The following is a 22293-nucleotide window of genomic DNA, read 5'->3' as shown; positions in this document are numbered from 1 at the left end:
CCTAATCCTAAGAATGCGCGTGCTGAAATACAATATCAATTGTCAGCACGCGCAAAGCTATAGAGCTATTAAATATTAAAATATTTTTGTTTGTTACCCTTCGGGTAAAGGTGGAGCACCCTCTTCTTGCCCAGGCGCGTTAACATGGTAAACGCAAAAACTTTACACCCTGAAGCTTCGGAGCTGCAAATACTTTCTCTAGAGGCGCTTATATCTTGAGCTTTCTGAAGTCGACTCAAAACGGACGACGTAATTGTACATTCCATTCTAAAACATCGGAAGAAAAAGAATTATAAATAAAATTATAAATTATAAAAACTGAACATTGAACATACCTAAGTGATTTCACAAGCATTTTCATTTGAGTTTTGAGCGTGGAAACTTCTCCTTTAAGAAGTTCCACCTCTTTATCTTTTTCCCTACGTATACGCTGCATTTCAATTATGGTTTCTTCTAAACTTCCGCATAATGCCTATTAACAGACAGTTTTAATTGTTCAATTAAATATAATTTGTAAAAATAATTAGAAATAAGGGTTAATTACCCTGCTTTCTTCGAAACCATCATCAGGACCAGGTGGGTCATCCATACAAAAAAATTCCTTTACAGGATGACTATACGAAACAAATTTAAAATAAAATTAATAACTACATTAAAATAGCTCATAATTAAAATGAAAGAGTACATTTTGTTTTAATTATTAATATGTAATACCTTTTCATTACTTCTTCATTCATCATTAGACTATTTACAAAAGATTGAAGTCCGTTTACACGATCTTCAAGAAATGCTCACCAAACCACCTTTTCGGTGGTATTGTGAATTTTAAATTAGGGAATAAAGTTTTGAGCTACGTTTCAAAAATAAAGCAAATATTTTAATTATTTATAACTTTGAAATTTAAATATTTATAGATAGTAGAAGCCTAAGTACTTTTTTATTAAGTCTTGCAAAATCAGTGTAACGTCTGAAAACAAACCAACGTCTACATGTGGTGGAATGTTCCACTTGAACTTTGTATATCTTAAAAAGAAATAAATAAATATATAAGTCGTGTACAATAATTATCAATTTTTAAGATTATTTGAATTATTTAATGATTTATTATCTTGGTCTATTTCTGTCTCGGTTTAAAATAAGGGTATTAATAACCGCAATTTCGCAATGAAATTAAATTATCTGCCATAATCAATCAATTATTTCAGTTTAATTGAAAATCAGATATAGTTAAGATGTCCTTGAAAATTCTAACACCAAGTTCCCCTAATTAGCTTGTAAAACAGATCGAAGTCAGAAATGATTTCTCTTTTTGATACACGTACTTTTCATGGGTGTTTTAGATTAAAATTGAGGGAGAGAAAAGTTTCAAGGTAGCCTAGCATCATTCTAGGCCTAGAGTCTTAAGACATTCTTAGAAGAATAAATACCATAATTATATTTATTCATAGTAATTCTCTTGATTTTGTTTAAATCCTATTCACTCAAGCATGACGACAATATCAGGGACAATTTTATTGCCGAAAAGAAATTTTTTGGAAGGGAGTTACAATAAATGATTAACCCAAAAGGGAGTTCCAAAGTTAACCAGGATGACTAAAAATATCGTGGGATTCCACACAATTTAAGTGAAAAATGGGGACAAAACGTTATTAGAAAGTAAATAACTACGCAAAAACTTCTGTAGGATGCTAAACATTTTTTTCAACCACGTCAGGGATGATCTTTTGCGTCTTTGTGGCAGATGCCAAAGCACACGTTGAAATTACGTGAAAAACACCTTCAACGTACCCAGACTTGAAAACAAAAGAGAAATACGCCTAATGCCTTTAAGGGAAAGTGACAAATTTAATTAAATTAAAGGGAGAATGAAGATTCGAAATAGTTAAATTATTTCTTTTTACACCCATTGAAATAGCATAACAAATCTAAATTAATTAATTTCTCAGGAATTAAATATCTGATTGATACATCATTTATACCACCGTATAGGGCATGATTGGTAGTATATTTTATCAAACTTTGATATATATAAACAGAGCCATTTTCGAGAAAAATGACTTTTTGACTTTTGTGTACGCCCATAGAAATAACATTAGCGTACAACAAACCTAATAAAATTAATTTCTCACAAACTAAATTTCTGATAGATACGTCATTTATACCACCGTTTAGGGCATGATTTGTAGTATATTTTATCAAATTTTGATATAAATATACCGAGTCATTTTCGAGAAAAATGACTTTTTGACTTTTGTGTACGCTCATAGAAATAACATTAGCGTATAACAAAACTAAAATAATTAATTTCTCACAAACTAAATTTCTGATAGATACGTCATTTATACCACCGTTTAGGACATTATTGGTAGTATATTTTATCAAATTTTGATAAAAATACACCGAGCCATTTTCGAGAAAAGTGGCATATTGACTTTTGTGTACGCCCATAGAAATAACATTAGCGTACAACAAACCTAAAATAATTAATTTCTCACAAACTAAATTTCTGATAGATACGTCATTTATACCACCGTTTAGGGCATGATTTGTAGTATATTTTATCAAATTTTGATATAAATATACCGAGTCATTTTCGAGAAAAATGACTTTTTGACTTTTGTGTACGCTCATAGAAATAACATTAGCGTATAACAAAACTAAAATAATTAATTTCTCACAAACTAAATTTCTGATAGATACGTCATTTATACCACCGTTTAGGACATTATTGGTAGTATATTTTATCAAATTTTGATAAAAATACACCGAGCCATTTTCGAGAAAAGTGGCATATTGACTTTTGTGTACGCCCATAGAAATAACATTAGCGTACAACAAACCTAAAATAATTAATTTCTCACAAACTAAATTTCTGATAGATACGTCATTTATACCACCGTTTAGGGCATGATTTGTAGTATATTTTATCAAATTTTGATATAAATACACCGAGCCATTTTCGAGAAAAATGACTTTTTGACTTTTGTGTACGCTCATAGAAATAACCCAGGTAGCAAAAACCCGTGATTTACACGTCTAAAAGCGGTGTACGGTAAACCTAATTATGAACGTGTAAAAAACCCATACCATGTCACCTCTAAACACCGTCTTATTCACGTTAACAAATAGAGAGAATCACGTTATTTTTATTAAATATGTAAACAATATTTGCACTTAAATTAACGTGAAAATAATGTAAGGTAATTTAGTGTTCGTAACGTGCAATTTACGTGGATAGAACGTGTACCCAACGATTCTCAGGTACCCAAAACCCGTGATTTACACGTCTAGAAGCGGTGTACGGTTAACCTAATTATGAACGTGTAAAATACCCATACCATTTCATCTCTAAACACCGTCTTATTCACGTTAACCAACAGTGAAGATCACGTTGTTGTTACTAATAAATATCATAAGATTAACTTCAAATGCGTGAAAATGAATGGCACATGATCATTTAACTTGCTGTTATATGTTGAAATCCAAAATATATCCATGTTAAATTTTAAACGCAAAGCTGGAAACTAACCTCCAGCTAGCCGACCGAAAACCAAATGGTTAAAACATTGCGATAGATAAGGAGGTCTAATATTTTTTAAAATGAAAGATTTAAAAAAGCGAACGGCCGAACACCCTAACTATTTTTAGGAGCACTATACTGAAGGAGGCGTAGCTGTATTTTAAAGCACTTATAAGGAATCGTTAATTTTTAATCCTTAAATTAAAGGAAAATCCAAGGAAAATGTCAATAGAAAACGGTACTAGATGGTAGGTGTCATTGCCATATTGGAGAAAGAAAATGTGGGCTTCAACAATTAGCTGTGAATGACGGGCGGTCTTAACAACGATGAAGTCTATACAATAATCACTTATTTATTTGTACCCATACATATCACCTGTGCTTACCTTTCTAAAAATTATATTAATACAATTGTATGTGTGGAAATTTGATTTACTATAAATTTAAAGTTAAACAATATGTTGTTCTTTTCAACCTCATTGTGACGTGATTTAGGCATTTTGAGTAACTGTTAAATTCAACTTCATGTTCACATGTATTACACGGCCTAAATCACCACCAAACTTAGTGTGATATTTTCCACCAATTCTCCACGTGTATTAAACGCTTTAAATCCCCACCAAATTAACGTGATGAGTTCAACCAAAACTCCACGTGTTTTACATGTCTAAATATACACCACAATTAACGTGATAGTTTCAAGCTATTCCCCACGTGTTTTACACGTCCTAAATCATCAGCTCTATTAACGTGATATTTTCAACCTATACTCCACGTGTTTTACACGTCTAAATATACTCCACAATTAACGTGATAGTTTCAACCTATTCCCCACGTGTTTTACACTCCCAAAATCAGCACCACAATTAACGTGATATTATCCACATATACTCCACTTGTTTTACACGTCCTAAATCATCAGCTCTATTAACGTGATATATTCAACGTATACTCCACGTGTTTTACATGCCTAAATATACTCCACAATTAACGTGATAGTTCAAGCTATTCCTTACGTGTTTTACACGTCCTAAATCATCAGCTCTATTAACGTGATATTTTCAAGCTATACTCCACGTGTTGTACACGCTTTACATCGCCACCAAATTAACGTGATGTGTTCAACCAAAACTCCACGTGTTTTACACGTCTAAATCTACTCCACAATTAACGTGATAGTTTCAACCTATTCCCCACGTGTTTTACACGCCCTAAATCATCTGCTCTATTAACGTGATATATTCAACGTATACTCCACGTGTTTTACACTTATGAAAAACCCAAACACGTTATATACACTTATGAAAAACCCAAACACGTTATATACACTTATGAAAAACCCAAACACGTTATATACACTAAGAACACTCAAAATACACGCAATTTACATGGTGAATTGCTACCTGGGAACATTAGCGTATAACAAAACTAAAATAATTAATTTCTCACAAACTAAATTTCTGATAGATACGTCATTTATACCACCGTTTAGGACATTATTGGTAGTATATTTTATCAAATTATGATAAAAATACACCGAGCCATTTTCGAGAAAAATGACTTTTTGACTTTTGTGTACGCCCATAGAAATAACATTAGCGTACAACAAACCTAAAATAATTAATTTCTCACAAACTAAATTTCTGATAGATACGTCATTTATACCACCGTTTAGGGCATGATTTGCCTTCATTTCTGAAGAGTTAGAGTTTAAAGAAATTGAAGCGGAGCGTAGCCAAATTATGGAAGAAATTAGCAATTTTTAATTCAATAAAATAAATTTAAAAAAACATGGCAGTAACGGAGCTTTACAAGATTTGCCTTCATTTCTGAAGAGTTAGAGTTTAAAGAAATTGAAGCGGAGCGTAGCCAAATTATGGAAGAAATTAGCAATTTTTAATTCAATAAAATAAATTTAAAAAAACATGGCAGTAACGGAGCTTTACAAGATTTGCCTTCATTTCTGAAGATTTAGATGAAATTGAAGAGGAACGTAGCGAAATAGTGGAAGAAATGACCAACAGTTAATGTTTTTTTCCCAACGTTTTGTTTTAATAAAACAGTTTTGAAAAACCTGGCAGTAACGGAGAATTACAAAACTTACACACCAGGAGTCCCTCGTCCCCTACCTCTACCAACCCTCCCACACCTTTACCTACACTCCCACCAGGTCTATCTGCAAGTCCAAATCCTTTATACATACCATCCTCGCTAGGATACCTATTTCTAATTTTATTAACGGCACAGGATGGGACAACTTTCCCGTTCCCTCTTCCTAAGGGACCATTGTGCCAAGAACTAAAAGCTGCGTAAGCAGCGAAGCGATAGCGTGTATTGAGTTCAGCTTCATACCGTATATTTCCCCAGCCGCATAATAATTCCATTTGGATATGGAGGGCTTCTCGATCGAGAAGAAGTTTCTCAAATCGGACAGGAGGTAATGTAATACTACCAAGTCCCCTAAAATAATTTAGGTAATTAGTAAATTATCTGAATGGGTAATTTTTCTAAGTCAACTTTTGTCTAGACGCACAGCATACCCTTTCTATAGGGGTAGGCATTTCGGTACAATTCCTACATTTGCACCAACTAGGGCTTTTACCTTGATCAGGTGGCGCTAACGGACAATCAGGCGGAGATGTTCATGGAATGATTACATTGTCCAAGGTATCAATATCATCATATTATTCATTAATGATAATGGTCTTTCGGGGTTATCCTGGTCTGCCATATTTGAAATATCTTTCAACGCCTTGTTGAAAGATATTTTTGGACTCTTTTCCAAAACTCCATCAAAAGTTTCACAAAGAAAGGGATGAGCATCTTCATAATCTAGGCGCAAATTAAAGTTGTACGCCTAAATTAAACAATTGTTTTTAAATAATTACCTTTTCTGTTTGTATAATCGGCTTTGGTTTAACAACGCGCCGCTCCATTTGCTTTGGGTTATTAACCACGGCAACAGTCTCCATTTTAATGATTTCACTAAGACTTTGCTACGAAACACGACTGGAGTGCGGACTGGAGAGGCTATTCCAATAGAGAGAATAGAAAGGGGGCTAACAACCAATCACAGGAGAGATTGGGCGTATGTGAGAAACCACTTTACTAGCAAGAAATTATTCCTTTTTGACGCGTTTTACGTCAGCAGCTGACGTCAAAAGAAAGGGCGAAGGACTTTTTTAAAAACATTCAACGGTCCGCCGACCGGTTTAGAGTCCCTTTAACAGCGGCCGTAGGAATTTTGCTAATAATTTTTAGTTTTGCCGCTCTTTAGAGCTGGAAAACTATTGTTCCGCCCTCTGTTGGCTGGACGGCTGGTCGGCAGGTCGGCATGTCGGCTGGCTGGATTTTGGTGTGACCTGATGAGATTCGTCATAAATAAACTTTTTAAATTTCAAATTTCCCGCGAATTTTCGACTCGAAATTCATCCGTAGTTCACGTTACACCTCATAGGTGGCGTAACGTATTTAATTTCAATTGAAATTATTTTTTCCCGTCGGCGCCGGGCCTCGAACCCGCCATGTCCCAATCCATACGAGACGTCAGTGAAGACGCCCGAGCGAGCGCGTTACCACGAAGCCACGCTTGCTTAGTACAAAACCCGAGTTAAGTTAGACTGTAGAGTAGAGAGAGGTAGAAGTTTGTGGATCCCCACCCACCCTCCCCTTCCCGACGCGCGGCTGGATTTTGTAAGTGGGAGAGGAGAGAGAGTAGAGAGAATGACTGCCTAGCGCCCGCCAATAATTTTTAGCAATGCGATTTAAATCAATGAAACATACTCATTTAAAGTTAAATAATTATAATTAGCTAATATGATTATTATATTTAAAAAAAATTATATTATTTAAGTAATAAATTTAACGATAGTTGTTGAGAGATTCAATAGAGGGCAACATGAGATGTCATAAATAGACTGCGAAGTTTGCGAACTCCGTCTAGTTTGTTGTCTGCCTATTGCAAGGTGGATGATCGATGATTAGTTTAATCAGGTGTTTAAATGTAACTTGATTCCGGCGATACCATTAATGACAAACGCAATCAACATACTCATGGTTTAATTAAAGTTAATTAAATTGAATTGCTCAAAGATAATTATAAAATTAAATCAACAACTCAACTAAAATCACTTGTGCAATTTAAAACCAAACTTAAACAACACTTAAACCTTTAATTAATTCCCCTCACAATTTTCAACCTAAGAAATCGCAGCTGTAAGGCTTCATTCAGCCCTAGCTCGTATCCCCCCTCAGGAGCAAAAAAAAACAAAAAAACTATCTGCTCAACGATAATTTGGCTAGTTTTTGTCAGATTTGCTGTTTATTTAAACGTAATTAAACAATGGTTAAATACTGCAGCGTGTATGGATGTATAAATAATGAGTGGTGTCCGCTTTCACCAATTTCCGCGCGACGTTAAATTGTCGAAACAATGGGATATAGCTTTAAAAATGGGTAAACCACACACCAAGTCCATGGTTGTCTGCTCCATTCCGAAATATGAACATTCAGGTATGTTTTAAGCGTATAATATTAATTTAAAACCAATTATAATTAGAGTTATTATTGTTGATAAGTTAAGTTACCCTCCCAGACTTGGACCTTTGGCTGTTCCTTCCAAAAAACTCCCGTTAAGGAAACATGATCAACAACAATAGTTCAAGGCTAATGGGAGATTGGAAAGACTGAAAAAAAAGGAATCGGCTCTCACAATCTCCAACTTTGCATGCAAGTGAAACAGCTGAAATAAATGGACCAGCAGACGCAGAAATTCTAGCTGAAAGATTGGGGATTGATGCGGTTCAACAAACTACCGAGGAAACTACGACCGACAAATGCACCACTCCAAACCCCAATGATAAATCAGGGTTGCCACGGGTCAGGGAATTTGAAAATGGGCCAAAAAGGTCAGGGAAAAGTCAGGGAATTTGAAAAATTTCAGCAAAGTCAGGGAAAAGTCAGGGAATTTAATTTTAGTAGGTAAAATTTCCGGGGATAAGTCTTTATTGAAAGAGTAATGAAAGTTTCTTCTCATCCTCTCTTAACACAGAGTGAACTCTAGAGCAATCCTAAAAAATGTCTAGAATTGTTTTTGTAAAGTTAATGCTCTCTAAAGAAATCTCTCAGACTGTTATTTATATCCTAGATAAAATTTTTCTTAATCATTTAGGTGAAAATGTTTCTTAATCTTTTTGGTGTGAAAAATACATTGGAAAACTTAAATGTAGAGACTTTATTTAATTATAAGCACCACTTAAAACGTGCTGTAAACATTTACACTTTCGGCCGAAAAGGTCAGGGAAAATCTCAGAAAAAGGTCAGGGAAAACCTGGAAAAGTCAGGGAATTTGGTTTTGAATATTCCGTGGCAACCCTGTAAATGCATTATGGTCAACACCTTGGAAAATCATACATGTTATGTTAATGCTTCTAATGGAATATTGAATACCCCCTCTATAATTTCATTAACAGGATTAAAGAGTACTGGTCTATTTGATGCAATCATTAAAAATATTAACAGTAAATTCATACCCCTTTCATGGACAAATAAGGTAGAGAGGAAGCATGGGCCAAGAATGGGGGAAACTACGAGTCTCGAGATAGGGTATTTTTGACACTCATGAAACTAAAACTTGGCATTTGATTTCATTCACCGCTCTATCAGCTTTGTTTGGAATAAGTAAAGTTCAGACCTCAAATCATTTTAAATTAACTCTTACGCAGTTCCCAAGCTTGTTAAAACCCGTGAAAAAAAATGCAAATGAATAATGCACCCAAGACTCGTGAAATTTTGTAAAACAATTTTATTTAATAAATTTGTAAGATTCTATCACATTTTAAGGAACTTAAAAATATCACTTCAGCCTTATTTGCTCCATTATTTTTCCATTTCAAATAATTTGGAATGTAGTAATTAAAATAAGCAAAAAAACCTTTTGAAATAAGTAATTTGTAATCTTGGTTAATTGATTGTTAATAAATTTTTGGTCTTTAGGCACATATAACAAAACAATCATCTTCCAGTTTGAATAAATTACATAATGACAACTTTGAAGTCCTAAAAGGGCCAAACTAAGTTGCACTTGCCCATAATACATTTGTTTGGGTTTCAAAGAAAATGTTCCGTCCTTCTTGATTACGTAAGGAGTTTTCTTGAGGACTGTTTCTAAGTTTCCTTTTTCACCAATGACTGGACACTTCATTTCGACCAAATTATCGTTGACTAGACCGTCAGGGGAACACCCCAAGAATCGATAAGAAGGGTTGACTTCAAACCAATCTTCGTTACTTTTAAATTAGACTCTTTTTTAAAGCAACAAGAGTTTTTTTCGTTTATAATTCCATACTGTGTGAATTCATTTCCCTTAAAGTTTGACTGAAGAGCTTTTCGAATTTTTTCAGTAGGATCTTTTGGAAAATATGTGTAATACTCGTAGCAATTTTCACAAGAGAGCAACAGGTACTAAACAAAACAAAACAGTATGACCAATTTTATACTCGTGTTATGACCAAGGCTTAAGAGTTTACATAACTAATCTGGTTAATATTAGGGTGATTAGGTTTTCAACACTTACCATTTTTGAAAATATTCTCTTCTGAAAATTGTGGTTCATTCATTGCAAAAAATTTCGAGTACTAATTTTCATTAGGCACTTAATTATAAGTTTAAACGTCACATACACTGCCGTTGATGCTACAGGTCTCAGGCCTGCCATTTTTGTTTCACCTAGATCAAGCTTCGCGTTTTCTCCGGACGATGGCACTAGTGAAACTTTTCGTTCTAGGCGCGGAATCTGAGAAAAATTTCCTCACTAAGTTTTTACTTTCGCGAGTTTTAGAGGTTCGGAAAAGTATTGGTCCGACCCTGCCTGGCAGGCTGGGCGTACCTTCTACCACATTTTTATTTATAAATTATTTCCTTACTAAGTTTTTAGTTTCGCGCGTTTTAGAGGTTCGGAAAAGTATTGGTCCGACCCTGGCTGGCAGGCTGGGCGTCCCGTCAACCCCATTTTTAGTTCTAAAATTGTTTTATACTAAATTAAAATATATAAAATTGTTTTTAAATTAACTTTTTTGGCACAAATATTATGAGATTTTTGTAAGTTTTTTCGGTTCCAGCTTCTCTGATTAATTAACGCTTAGTACATCATAAACAAAAAGGATCTTTATCTCCACCATCCGTTTCCGTGTCCCGTCTAGCGTTGTTCTTTAGGGCTTATGCAAATTACTTCATTTCTATTGCTTCAAGTTTCAAGAGAACATGACTCGGGGCTAATTCTAAGCGCTTGTTGCATATTGCATATTGCATAAGCGTGCAATCAATGAATAATTTTAGTACCCAAACGCATCAATTATCCCACAAATATTAGGTTTGCAACAAAAATATCAAGAAAATTGTTCCATTTCATAGGACAGAAGTTGGTTATTTACTTGTTTCATAATCTATAACCCAAAATCAAGCTAGATTATTTTTGTTCATAATTGGAACGATATTTGATATTTAAAAGAAAAAATAACCGTAAAGTATATAGGCCGGGGTCACCTTACAATAAATTTAGCTAGCCAAGGCAAAACGTTAATATGGCCGGGGCCATCTTGTTTTAATAATGCACTAATCTTTATAAAATACGGGTGGCGCCACCTATTAATCACTTGAAGAACTCCTTTACTACCGTCTGCTGCTATAACCCGCGTAACAAGCTGTCAAGATAGTTTTTTAAACGTGTTAAATAAAATACGCGAGTTAAATAAAAAACTCTAGTCCTTTTTAATCTGATAAATAGATGAAATAAAAATCATAACTATGTTTCTGATTGCAAATAAGCGAGTAAACTTTGTAATTGGTTCCGCTAGAGGCTCACAGATGGCGCCGTCACGTTTTGATAAACGTCCTTGACGAAAACAATGTGTTTCGCAGTAAGCCCGTTTGAATTGTAACTCTCTCTATCTAGGGTACGAGAAACGTCGAGCCTTCCAATGGCTGTGGATTTTCTTCTCATTTACTGTGAACCAATCGCCTTATATACCCTTTTACAAAAGTTGTTAAAGAGGCATACGCTAGAATTCAAACGTCAACAATAACTTTATTTAAAATGATTTTAGGAAACACGTTTCTTAAAACGTCTTAACTAATATTTATGAAAATTACTGGCGAAAAAATAATTAAAATTAGATATATTTAATCAATTATTTAAGAAAAACGTCTCGACTCGAAGAGGTTTATTTGGTTTCCCAACTTGTTAATCCTAACGAAAGCAGTAGAAGCCAAAAATTGCTTTCTGCGAACACGTTTGCTCCGATTTGCCAACTGCGAACGCGGTGACAGACAGACACAAACACGTCCAGTGTAATACCTATCCGTGACGTCATCGTCACTCGGAGAGATAAAAAGAGAAGTCAGGCTATCACAACTTTAAATCAACTCTTAATTATTTCACCAGAATTCTGATGTCACACATTCACATGTTAGATTGGTAAGTTGTTTACAACCATTCTTACAAGCCAATATGGAAGTGACTCGTTGTCTTAAAGAATTGTTCATCGATTTGCTTGGTACTCTCTTTAAAAATGGCTGTTGCCTTTTGATGTTTACGTCCTTCGCAGTTTTCCTGTCAAAGTTGTCAAGAAAGTGAATAGACACTCTCTTAAAGAAACATAGATCATATTTTAAATAAAACGAAACATAACAAACCGTCCTATTTAAAGGAAAGAGGAAATGAATGTAAAACAGGATATTTTTGGTCATGAGTAAATTACCATTGTAGTTTACACGGTAATTTACCAAGGCAACTGTAATTTACGATTTTCTCAGGTAAGTTACGAAAACGGTAATTACCCTCGTCGTACCGTGGTAATTTACCACCAAATTTTCATTTATTTCTCTTGCAAAAGGGTCTAAAAGATCCGTCTTCTCAAAATGGGTAAGAAGAAGAATGTGGATATTGCTATTCAAAAGTTTTTTGAACTGCAAACATCAAAACTCTGAGTTTAAATAATGTAAAATACTATTCTACCAAAAGTATAGCTGTGTTCAACTGATTTTTTCATTATTTAGCTTATAAACGATCAATATAATTCATTTTTGAATTTTTCGTTACGGCGTAATTTTCCACTTTCCAAAATTACCGTAATTTTCGAACCCTAATTAGGAGGCAAATAAATTTTCTATCATTGCAAGTTGGATTGTCCTTTTTAAAGATGGCAGCACGAGGCGTGCTATAATATTACCAATTCGTAATATATTTAAATATTAACGTAAAGAATCTACACGTTTGTCACCGCGTTACTGTCCATTAATCTACGCCAGTAACCATTCCTGCGGTTAAACAAGATTATAGTTTAATAAAGCTACTTAAATTAACACAATAAAATTATTTTTTCAAAAAAAAACCTTGACCCATCTTTCCAGACGCGAAACTACTTGTGTTGCTTAATTTTTTAACACTTCGTTAAAAAAATACTGTCTTAATATAAAGTACTTTCATTTAAATTTCATTCGCAATTTTATACGCAATTGCCATTTCAAAAATTCCTCATCTTATTTCAACTTTCTGATTAATGTTCTGTCACCTTAACGAAGTTAACATTTTGAACCAAAAATGAGTAGGCCTAGTTCATATTTCTGAAGGATTAAATTAAGTACCAAAAATTTAACAGGTGGGTTAGCTATTAGATGAGGACAATGTTGAACGTTCCGAGATCAGGTCTTTGCTTCAAATGTGAACTTATGAAGTCTGCAATCACAAGTTAATAATACAACTTCAAGGTAGAAAATACAATGGAGGATATTATGTGTTTACGGAAAATAATAATTAAAGAATGGAGCCATATTGGTCCAGGACGTTAACCAGAGTTCGACCAAGTCGACAACCTCAAAAATACACTGAAACTTTGCGCCATAACACAGCGAAAAATCTACTTACACGAAAAAAAAGGTCCCTAGATGACGCCACTAACTATTCCCTTACGTTAGTACTACACTGTGAATAGCTTGATTTCGTGTCACCACTTCATGAATGAAAATTAAGTTATGAACTTTAAATTTTTTCTACACGCGCTCCCTTGCGTTTTTAAACCCCACAATGTCGACAGAAGCTCTTCAGCCAATCAGAGAAGAGGAGACAATTTGAGGTGAGGGATAAATGAGGTGAGATTGATTGGAAATGATGACGGTCAACCTGCGGCACCGTAACTCTCCCAGCATCCCTCGCGCACGCCCCTACCCTTTGGTAGGCGATTGTGAAGTACTGCCGCGTAGCTCCATTGTATTTGTAAGAGAACTAGACTCGAGCGTGGGAAATAAGGCGGTGGCACAGGGCAAATGACCAGTTTAAAAATTAAATTGGAGGAGGTGGTTCAGTGGGCCACGTGACCACTAAGAAAATTCAAGGGTAACCAAAGTCCAGACATTAATTCAAATATAGTATTTATCCATTTATTTAGTTTAGCAGACGACGTGCCCTGGTCATTGCTCATGTACCAGTTTATTTATTCCAGGCCAGGGGGGGGGGGTGTCGCTGGCCAAATGTCCAGTTTAAAAATAATTCTTATTTCCCACCCTGCTAGACCCTATTTTTACGATTCGGTACAGTGCAACCCTACCTAAACGCTGAGGATGCTGGGAGAACTACGGGGCCGTTCCATAGGTGGGGGTACAGAGGAAACGTTATAGGAATAGGGGTGCCACTCCATCCCTTTTTCCTTCATGATTGCACGGATATATCAACTGCCATGATTCTCTCTTCTGTAGTTTTAATTCTTTCAGTGAAACGTTTCATCTTGAACTATTGTTGCTAACAAAAGTCGGTCCCTTGGAGGCGTATTATTTTTACCTTTTGGTTCAGCCAAGAAGTGATATCTAGTTTACTAGGGAGAAGGTAAAAATTCGCCGCCACATTTCCAGCTCTTTATCTCCAGTCCAAACGTAGGTCCGGACGGAGTTAATCCATGCCTCTAATTTCCAACCAGAATCTCATTGGTCCTTGAAAACTCACGTCAGCGCGACGCTAATGAGTTCGAAAATTACTGTCGACTGAGAAGAGGCGAAATGGCCCGGCCTCCTTTTTTTGTATTTTAAAAATGGGGACTGGGACTAAGGCCCCCGGCGAATACTTAGGCATCTTACACCTTCTCCCTAATAAACCATAGATGTCACTTCTTGGTTCAGCTAAAGAATGGAGAAAACCACACAGTGACTGTTCTCGAATAACTAACCCACCCTGACTGAAAGAACCAAGTTGTAGGGAAAAGGGGGTATGGTTTATAATACAGCATGCGGAAAACAGTCTTCTAATTACAGGGTCTTTTTGGCGGTTGTAATTAACGCTTACGCCAAGGAGAGCGGCCAAGTTGAAACGAAAGACAAACCCCAATTTCATTTATCGCATGCCGAATGGCCCGGAGCGCAACAGTCTGTATTCTCTAGCATCCATTTTACACCCCAGCGTGTACTCTAATACCTTCATGAAGCTAAAACAATTTAACCTAGAGTATTGACGATTTAGAGTTATTTGTATGCCGTTGTCTGTTATACCAAAGGCGAATAGAATTTAACAGAATGTGAGGTATTAGGATATAATGATAGTGGTGATATTTATAACAAACAATCAGCTATACTTTAACATTACCAAAAGCCTATAGATATAAAAACAAAAAGTATACTTCATTAATAATTCCCTGCTTTTGGTTCACTGTCGACGACATGTAAACTGAGAAGAAAACTACTCTCTGCTCAACCTTCTACAGGAACTAACCAATCAGAGAAAAGCTTCTTGACGTCATAGGTCTTTAGAAAGTAGTACATGATGCTGGCGATCCAAACGTTCATTTTTGGTACTAAAGCTAGCATCTGCTACATTATCAGCCTATAATCTCTGAGACTTCTGTTGAACATTTTGTTGCCGGTCCATCCTAATAAAGCAAAGGCCCATTGAGAATAAGGGCAAATGACTAAATCCACTCTTTTTGCTTTCCATAAACGTTTACTTTGAGCTAGATTTTCAATATCCTTATAAGAAACGTAATCCACAATTTGACTAGTAATATCGTTTTCTGGATATTCTTCTCGGTACTTCATGATGGTAAAACACTGGTCAAAATTGTCAATTATATTACGACTACGAGAACCTAGGCCTAATTTTGATGAGCTTGCGTTGGTTTGTTTTTCAATCCCTCCATATAAGATTATTCCCTTTGTTTTAAGTTTTGATAAGAGATCTTCTAAGATGCCAGTTTCTTTTCCCTCATTTGGTGATGTTATAAGTAGATCAAGATCGTGCCCTTCTGGTTTTCCTCTACGGAAACCTCCAGTTATTTCAATTAGGCAATTGTTTGGCAAAAGATTTTGCACCAAAGTTTTCATATTTTGACCTTCTTTCAAGGTCACCGGAGAATTTAGGTCTGAATGAAAAACCAGGCCATATACTATTCTTAAGTTTGATTTCCATAATTTAGGCGTATTTTTAACTTTTTCCAAGGTATCATAACCTTGGCTGAACCATTTTTTAGCGGTGCTTGGTCCCACACAAAAAACTGATGTTAAATCAGTCACACTTTTGAACCAATTAGAGTTTGCAGTTTTTTCAACTTCTTCACAATGTCCGTGTTCTATTATATCTGTTATGATTCGCGCGGAATGTTGGCCAATATCATGGATTTTGGTAATATCTCCCGAATGGTTTATTCTTTTAGATTGTTTCAGTGCTGTACAGGCTTTTCTAAAAGCTAAAGCTCTGGGGTAATCTCCAGGGTCATCACGTAATTCAGCTTCTTTAGCCAAAATTTCTAAAGCTTTAACCAAATCTACGTTTTCGTGGCTTAATAGTGTAGGCCTTTGACACAAATACTGGTTTCTCTTCATAATTTTTGAAGGTATGACTTCACTATCTGACAATTTACGTTTCAATTTGTAACTTTCAGTTATTTGGGGTGTATGTGATTTAACGCTGTCAAAAAACCATTTTAGAGAGAGTATTTCAATATTACTATCGTGTTTTAAATCAATAATTTGTTTCAAAGCCAATTCCTCAGAGTCTAGTTCAGTCAGTACATGGGTAACATTTTCAGATAAAGTTTCGCTTATCTTATAACCATTCTTAATAGCTTAGTTTTTTATTGATTGCAACCGTAATTTTTGTATTTTTGAAAGTATAATGTATAAAAGTATACCTTTTTTGTATCAATTTCATTAGAATTCATAATTATTTACTTCGAAAAACCACGATGTTTATCAGAAAAAAATTTACCGCCAAAATACTAAACAATGTAAACGATATTCATCCGCCGTTAGATGGCGTTCGTTACAGAAACGACGTCACGCTCACGTGTCAAGCATTGACCAATGAGAGAACGCAAACTTTGAATTTCCAGTATAAAAGTTGGTTTGAAGTTCAGGCGGAGTGTACTACTGAGTAAACTAATAATTTTTAAAGTTAAAATTATATAAATTTAAAATGAATATTAATATATCCTAGGGAAATATAGAATTCATGGCAACAGAAATTTTTTTGTGAAGTTTATGAAAATTGTGAAGAAAAAAAGACGGGACAATGTGCTCCGTCACTCTCTCAAATTGATCCACCGTGGACATTGACATGGTCTATGCCCTCTGGGAAGATAATTTTGAGGGTCGGCGTTAAAATTAAATTGGTTGGCTCCTTGCGGATTTCGAACGCGAACTCTTTCTCCAATGTTTCTTGGGAAATTTTCCTGTTCCGCTCTTGGTCTGCCCACAGGCCTCCTTTCTCGTGCTGGAAGATTGTTTAATACTTCTTCATTTTGATGATTCGCTCTTGGTCTGCCCACAGGCCGCCTTCCTCGTGCCGGAGGATTGTTTAAAATTTCCCTTTCCACGAATGGTTCATTTTGATGAGCTGCCCTAGCTCTACCCACAGGCCGCCTTCCTCGTGCCGGAGGATTGTTTAATATTTCCCTTTCCACGAATGGTTCATTTTGATGAGCTGCCTTAGCTCTACCCACAGGCCGCCTTCCTCGTGCCGGAGGATTGTTTAATATTTCCCTTTCCACGAATGGTTCATTTTGATGAGCTGCCCTAGCTCTACCCACAGGCCGCCTTCCTCGTGCCGGAGGATTGTTTAATATTTCCCTTTCCACGAATGGTTCATTTTGATGAGCTGCCCTAGCTCTACCCACAGGCCGCCTTCCTCGTGCTGGAGGATTGTTCAATACTTCCCTTTCCACGAATGGTTCATTTTAATGAGCTGCCCTAGCTCTACCCACAGGCCGCCTTCCTCGTGCCGGAGGATTGTTTAATATTTCCCTTTCCACGAATGGTTCATTTTGATGAGCTGCCCTAGCTCTACCCACAGGCCGCCTTCCTCGTGCCGGAGGATTGTTTAATATTTCCCTTTCCACGAATGGTTCATTTTGACGAGCTGCCCTAGCTCTACCCACAGGCCGCCTTCCTCGTGCCGGAGGATTGTTTAATATTTCCCTTTCCACGAATGGTTCATTTTGACGAGCTGCCCTAGCTCTACCCACAGGCCGCCTTCCTCGTGCTGGAGGATTGTTTAATATTTCCCTTTCCACGAATGGTTCATTTTGACGAGCTGCCCTAGCTCTACCCACAGGCCGCCTTCCTCGTGCCGGAGGATTGTTTAATATTTCCCTTTCCATGAATGGTTCATTTTGACGAGCTGCCCTAGCTCTACCCACAGGCCGCCTTCCTCGTGCCGGAGGATTGTTTAATATTTCCCTTTCCACGAATGGTTCATTTTGACGAGCTGCCCTAGCTCTACCCACAGGCCGCCTTCCTCGTGCCGGAGGATTGTTTAATATTTCCCTTTCCACGAATGGTTCATTTTGACGAGCTGCCCTAGCTCTACCCACAGGCCGCCTTCCTCGTGCCGGAGGATTGTTTAATATTTCCCTTTCCACGAATGGTTCATTTTGATGAGCTGCCCTAGCTCTACCCACAGGCCGCCTTCCTCGTGCCGGAGGATTGTTTAATATTTCCCTTTCCACGAATGGTTCATTTTGATGAGCTGCCCTAGCTCTACCCACAGGCCGCCTTTCTCGTGCCGGAGGATTGTTTAATATTTCCCTTTCCACGAATGGTTCATTTTGATGAGCTGCCCTAGCTCTACCCACAGGCCGCCTTCCTCGTGCCGGGGGATTGTTTAATATTTCCCTTTCCACGAATGGTTCATTTTGATGAGCTGCCCTAGCTCTACCCACAGGCCGCCTTCCTCGTGCCGGAGGATTGTTTAATATTTCCCTTTCCACGAATGGTTCATTTTGACGAGCTGCCCTAGCTCTACCCACAGGCCGCCTTCCTCGTGCCGGAGGATTGTTTAATATTTCCCTTTCCACGAATGGTTCATTTTGACGAGCTGCCCTAGCTCTACCCACAGGCCGCCTTCCTCGTGCCGGAGGAGTGTTTAATATTTCCCTTTCCATGAATGGTTCATTTTGACGAGCTGCCCTAGCTCTACCCACAGGCCGCCTTCCTCGTGCCGGAGGATTGTTTAATATTTCCCTTTCCACGAATGGTTCATTTTGACGAGCTGCCCTAGCTCTACCCACAGGCCGCCTTCCTCGTGCCGGAGGATTGTTTAATATTTCCCTTTCCACGAATGGTTCATTTTGATGAGCTGCCCTAGCTCTACCCACAGGCCGCCTTCCTCGTGCCGGAGGATTGTTTAATATTTCCCTTTCCACGAATGGTTCATTTTGACGAGCTGCCCTAGCTCTACCCACAGGCCGCCTTCCTCGTGCTGGAGGATTGTTTAAAATTTCCCTTTCCACGAATGGTTCATTTTGACGAGCTGCCCTAGCTCTACCCACAGGCCGCCTTCCTCGTGCCGGAGGATTGTTTAATATTTCCCTTTCCATGAATGGTTCATTTTGACGAGCTGCCCTAGCTCTACCCACAGGCCGCCTTCCTCGTGCCGGAGGATTGTTTAATATTTCCCTTTCCACGAATGGTTCATTTTGACGAGCTGCCCTAGCTCTACCCACAGGCCGCCTTCCTCGTGCCGGAGGATTGTTTAATATTTCCCTTTCCATGAATGGTTCATTTTGACGAGCTGCCCTAGCTCTACCCACAGGCCGCCTTCCTCGTGCCGGAGGATTGTTTAATATTTCCCTTTCCACGAATGGTTCATTTTGATGAGCTGCCCTAGCTCTACCCACAGGCCTCCTTTCTCGTGCTGGAGGATTGTTTAATAGTTCCCTTTCCACGAATGGTTCATTTTGACGAGCTGCCCTAGCTCTACCCACAGGCCGCCTTCCTCGTGCCGGAGGATTGTTTAATATTTACCTTTCCACGAATGGTTCATTTTGACGAGCTGCCCTAGCTCTACCCACAGGCCGCCTTCCTCGTGCCGGAGGATTGTTTAATATTTCCCTTTCCACGAATGGTTCATTTTGATGAGCTGCCCTAGCTCTACCCACAGACCGCCTTCCTCGTGCCGGAGGATTGTTTAATATTTCCCTTTCCACGAATGGTTCATTTTGACGAGCTGCCCTAGCTCTACCCACAGGCCGCCTTCCTCGTGCTGGAGGATTGTTTAATATTTCCCTTTCCACGAATGGTTCATTTTGATGAGCTGCCCTAGCTCTACCCACAGGCCTCCTTTCTCGTGCTGGAGGATTGTTTAATAGTTCCCTTTCCACGAATGGTTCATTTTGACGAGCTGCCCTAGCTCTACCCACAGGCCGCCTTCCTCGTGCCGGAGGATTGTTTAATATTTCCCTTTCCACGAATGGTTCATTTTGACGAGCTGCCCTAGCTCTACCCACAGGCCGCCTTCCTCGTGCCGGAGGATTGTTTAATATTTCCCTTTCCATGAATGGTTCATTTTGACGAGCTGCCCTAGCTCTACCCACAGGCCGCCTTCCTCGTGCCGGAGGATTGTTTAATATTTCCCTTTCCACGAATGGTTCATTTTGATGAGCTGCCCTAGCTCTACCCACAGGCCTCCTTTCTCGTGCTGGAGGATTGTTTAATATTTACCTTTCCACGAATGGTTCATTTTGACGAGCTGCCCTAGCTCTACCCACAGGCCGCCTTCCTCGTGCCGGAGGATTGTTTAATATTTCCCTTTCCACGAATGGTTCATTTTGATGAGCTGCCCTAGCTCTACCCACAGACCGCCTTCCTCGTGCCGGAGGATTGTTTAATATTTCCCTTTCCACGAATGGTTCATTTTGATGAGCTGCCCTAGCTCTACCCACAGGCCGCCTTCCTCGTGCCGGAGGATTGTTTAATATTTCCCTTTCCACGAATGGTTCATTTTGACGAGCTGCCCTAGCTCTACCCACAGGCCGCCTTCCTCGTGCCGGAGGATTGTTTAATATTTCCCTTTCCACGAATGGTTCATTTTGACGAGCTGCCCTAGCTCTACCCACAGGCCGCCTTCCTCGTGCTGGAGGATTGTTTAATATTTCCCTTTCCACGAATGGTTCATTTTGATGAGCTGCCCTAGCTCTACCCACAGGCCTCCTTTCTCGTGCTGGAGGATTGTTTAATAGTTCCCTTTCCACGAATGGTTCATTTTGACGAGCTGCCCTAGCTCTACCCACAGGCCGCCTTCCTCGTGCCGGAGGATTGTTTAATATTTCCCTTTCCACGAATGGTTCATTTTGACGAGCTGCCCTAGCTCTACCCACAGGCCGCCTTCCTCGTGCCGGAGGATTGTTTAATATTTCCCTTTCCACGAATGGTTCATTTTGATGAGCCGCCCTAGCTCTACCCACAGACCGCCTTCCTCGTGCCGGAGGATTGTTTAATATTTCCCTTTCCACGAATGGTTCATTTGGATGAGCTGCCCTAGCTCTACCCACAGGCCGCCTTCCTCGTGCTGGAGGATTGTTCAATACTTCCCTTTCCACGAATGGTTCATTGTCCTCTTCTCCTGGGTCAGGGTCTTCCAGTAGGTCGTCTCTTGGACGGTTTAAATTGATTTCTATGTGGTCTCGTTCACCCCTCCTTAAATCACCTCCTTCGTAGTAAAAGTGTAGTGTAACTGGACAATTGTCGGATATTGAGATTAGTCTATCCATCTTGTTGGCTAGATTTTAAAATAAAGACATAGGATTTTTTAGGAGAAAAAATGTGTTTTTATAGGAAAATATAGGACTAAAAATGACTGGAGCTTGTCATGAAGTGGCCAAAACTGGACAATAACAGTAAACACTGATTTAAATAGAGATTGAACTTACCTGGTAGGCTTGGTAGCAGCAACCGTAAAATGCACAGAATAGTTCTTTTACACAACAAACTAGCTAAGCCTAATCCTAAGAATGCGCGTGCTGAAATACAATATCAATTGTCAGCACGCGCAAAGCTATAGAGCTATTAAATATTAAACTATTTTTGTTTGTTACCCTTCGGGTAAAGGTGGAGCACCCTCTTCTTGCCCAGGCGCGTTAACATGGTAAACGCAAAAACTTTACACCCTGAAGCTTCGGAGCTGCAAATACTTTCTCTAGAGGCGCTTATATCTTGAGCTTTCTGAAGTCGACTCAAAACGGACGACGTAATTGTACATTCCATTCTAAAACATCGGAAGAAAAAGAATTATAAATAAAATTATAAATTATAAAAACTGAACATTGAACATACCTAAGTGATTTCACAAGCATTTTCATTTGAGTTTTGAGCGTGGAAACTTCTCCTTTAAGAAGTTCCACCTCTTTATCTTTTTCCCTACGTATACGCTGCATTTCAATTATGGTTTCTTCTAAACTTCCGCATAATGCCTATTAACAGACAGTTTTAATTGTTCAATTAAATATAATTTGTAAAAATAA

General features: G+C 38.1%; 1 protein-coding gene and 2 long non-coding RNA genes across 3 annotated transcripts; 1 reads left to right on the top strand and 2 right to left on the bottom strand.

The window, feature by feature from the left end:
• Positions 1–797: 797 nt before the first annotated feature.
• On the bottom strand, positions 798–22229 carry LOC149622107 (uncharacterized). The gene is made up of 4 exons (XM_089853651.1): positions 22106–22229; positions 21868–22037; positions 934–1023; positions 798–850 (listed from the first exon to the last, which is right to left on the bottom strand). Exons 1-3 carry the CDS (start codon positions 22204–22206, stop codon positions 986–988), a joined length of 309 nt encoding a protein of 102 aa, XP_089709777.1. The 5' UTR covers positions 22207–22229; the 3' UTR covers positions 798–850; positions 934–985.
• Positions 8098–9354, top strand: LOC149622109 (uncharacterized). The gene is made up of 2 exons (XR_016374993.1): positions 8098–9000; positions 9072–9354. It is a non-coding gene; the product is annotated as an uncharacterized LOC149622109 (long non-coding RNA).
• LOC149622108 (uncharacterized) lies at positions 9306–10998 on the bottom strand. Its single transcript, XR_016374992.1, has 2 exons — positions 10095–10998; positions 9306–9927 (listed from the first exon to the last, which is right to left on the bottom strand). It is a non-coding gene; the product is annotated as an uncharacterized LOC149622108 (long non-coding RNA).
• Positions 22230–22293: the final 64 nt, after the last annotated feature.

Source organism: Phalangium opilio, unplaced genomic scaffold (genome assembly GCF_054372755.1).
Source record: "Phalangium opilio isolate 3A_F unplaced genomic scaffold, DU_Popi_V2 ptg000200l_1, whole genome shotgun sequence".
Taxonomy (NCBI): domain Eukaryota; kingdom Metazoa; phylum Arthropoda; class Arachnida; order Opiliones; family Phalangiidae; genus Phalangium; species Phalangium opilio.
The sequence above is the reverse complement of the archived record's forward strand: the minus strand, read 5'-3'. Positions and strand labels throughout refer to the sequence as shown.

What these genes read in the sequence shown, in the direction of transcription:
- LOC149622107 (XM_089853651.1), bottom strand. Translation starts at nt 22,206, where the DNA reads ATGCAGCGTATACGTAGGGAAAAAGATAAAGAGGTGGAACTTCTTAAA. An exon ending in ATGCTTGTGAAATCACTTAG is followed by an intron (nt 22,038 to 22,105) that starts GTATGTTCAATG and finishes CCGATGTTTTAG; the next exon opens with AATGGAATGTACAATTACGT. An exon ending in GCTCCACCTTTACCCGAAGG is followed by an intron (nt 1,024 to 21,867) that starts GTAACAAACAAA and finishes TTTCTTTTTAAG; the next exon opens with ATATACAAAGTTCAAGTGGA.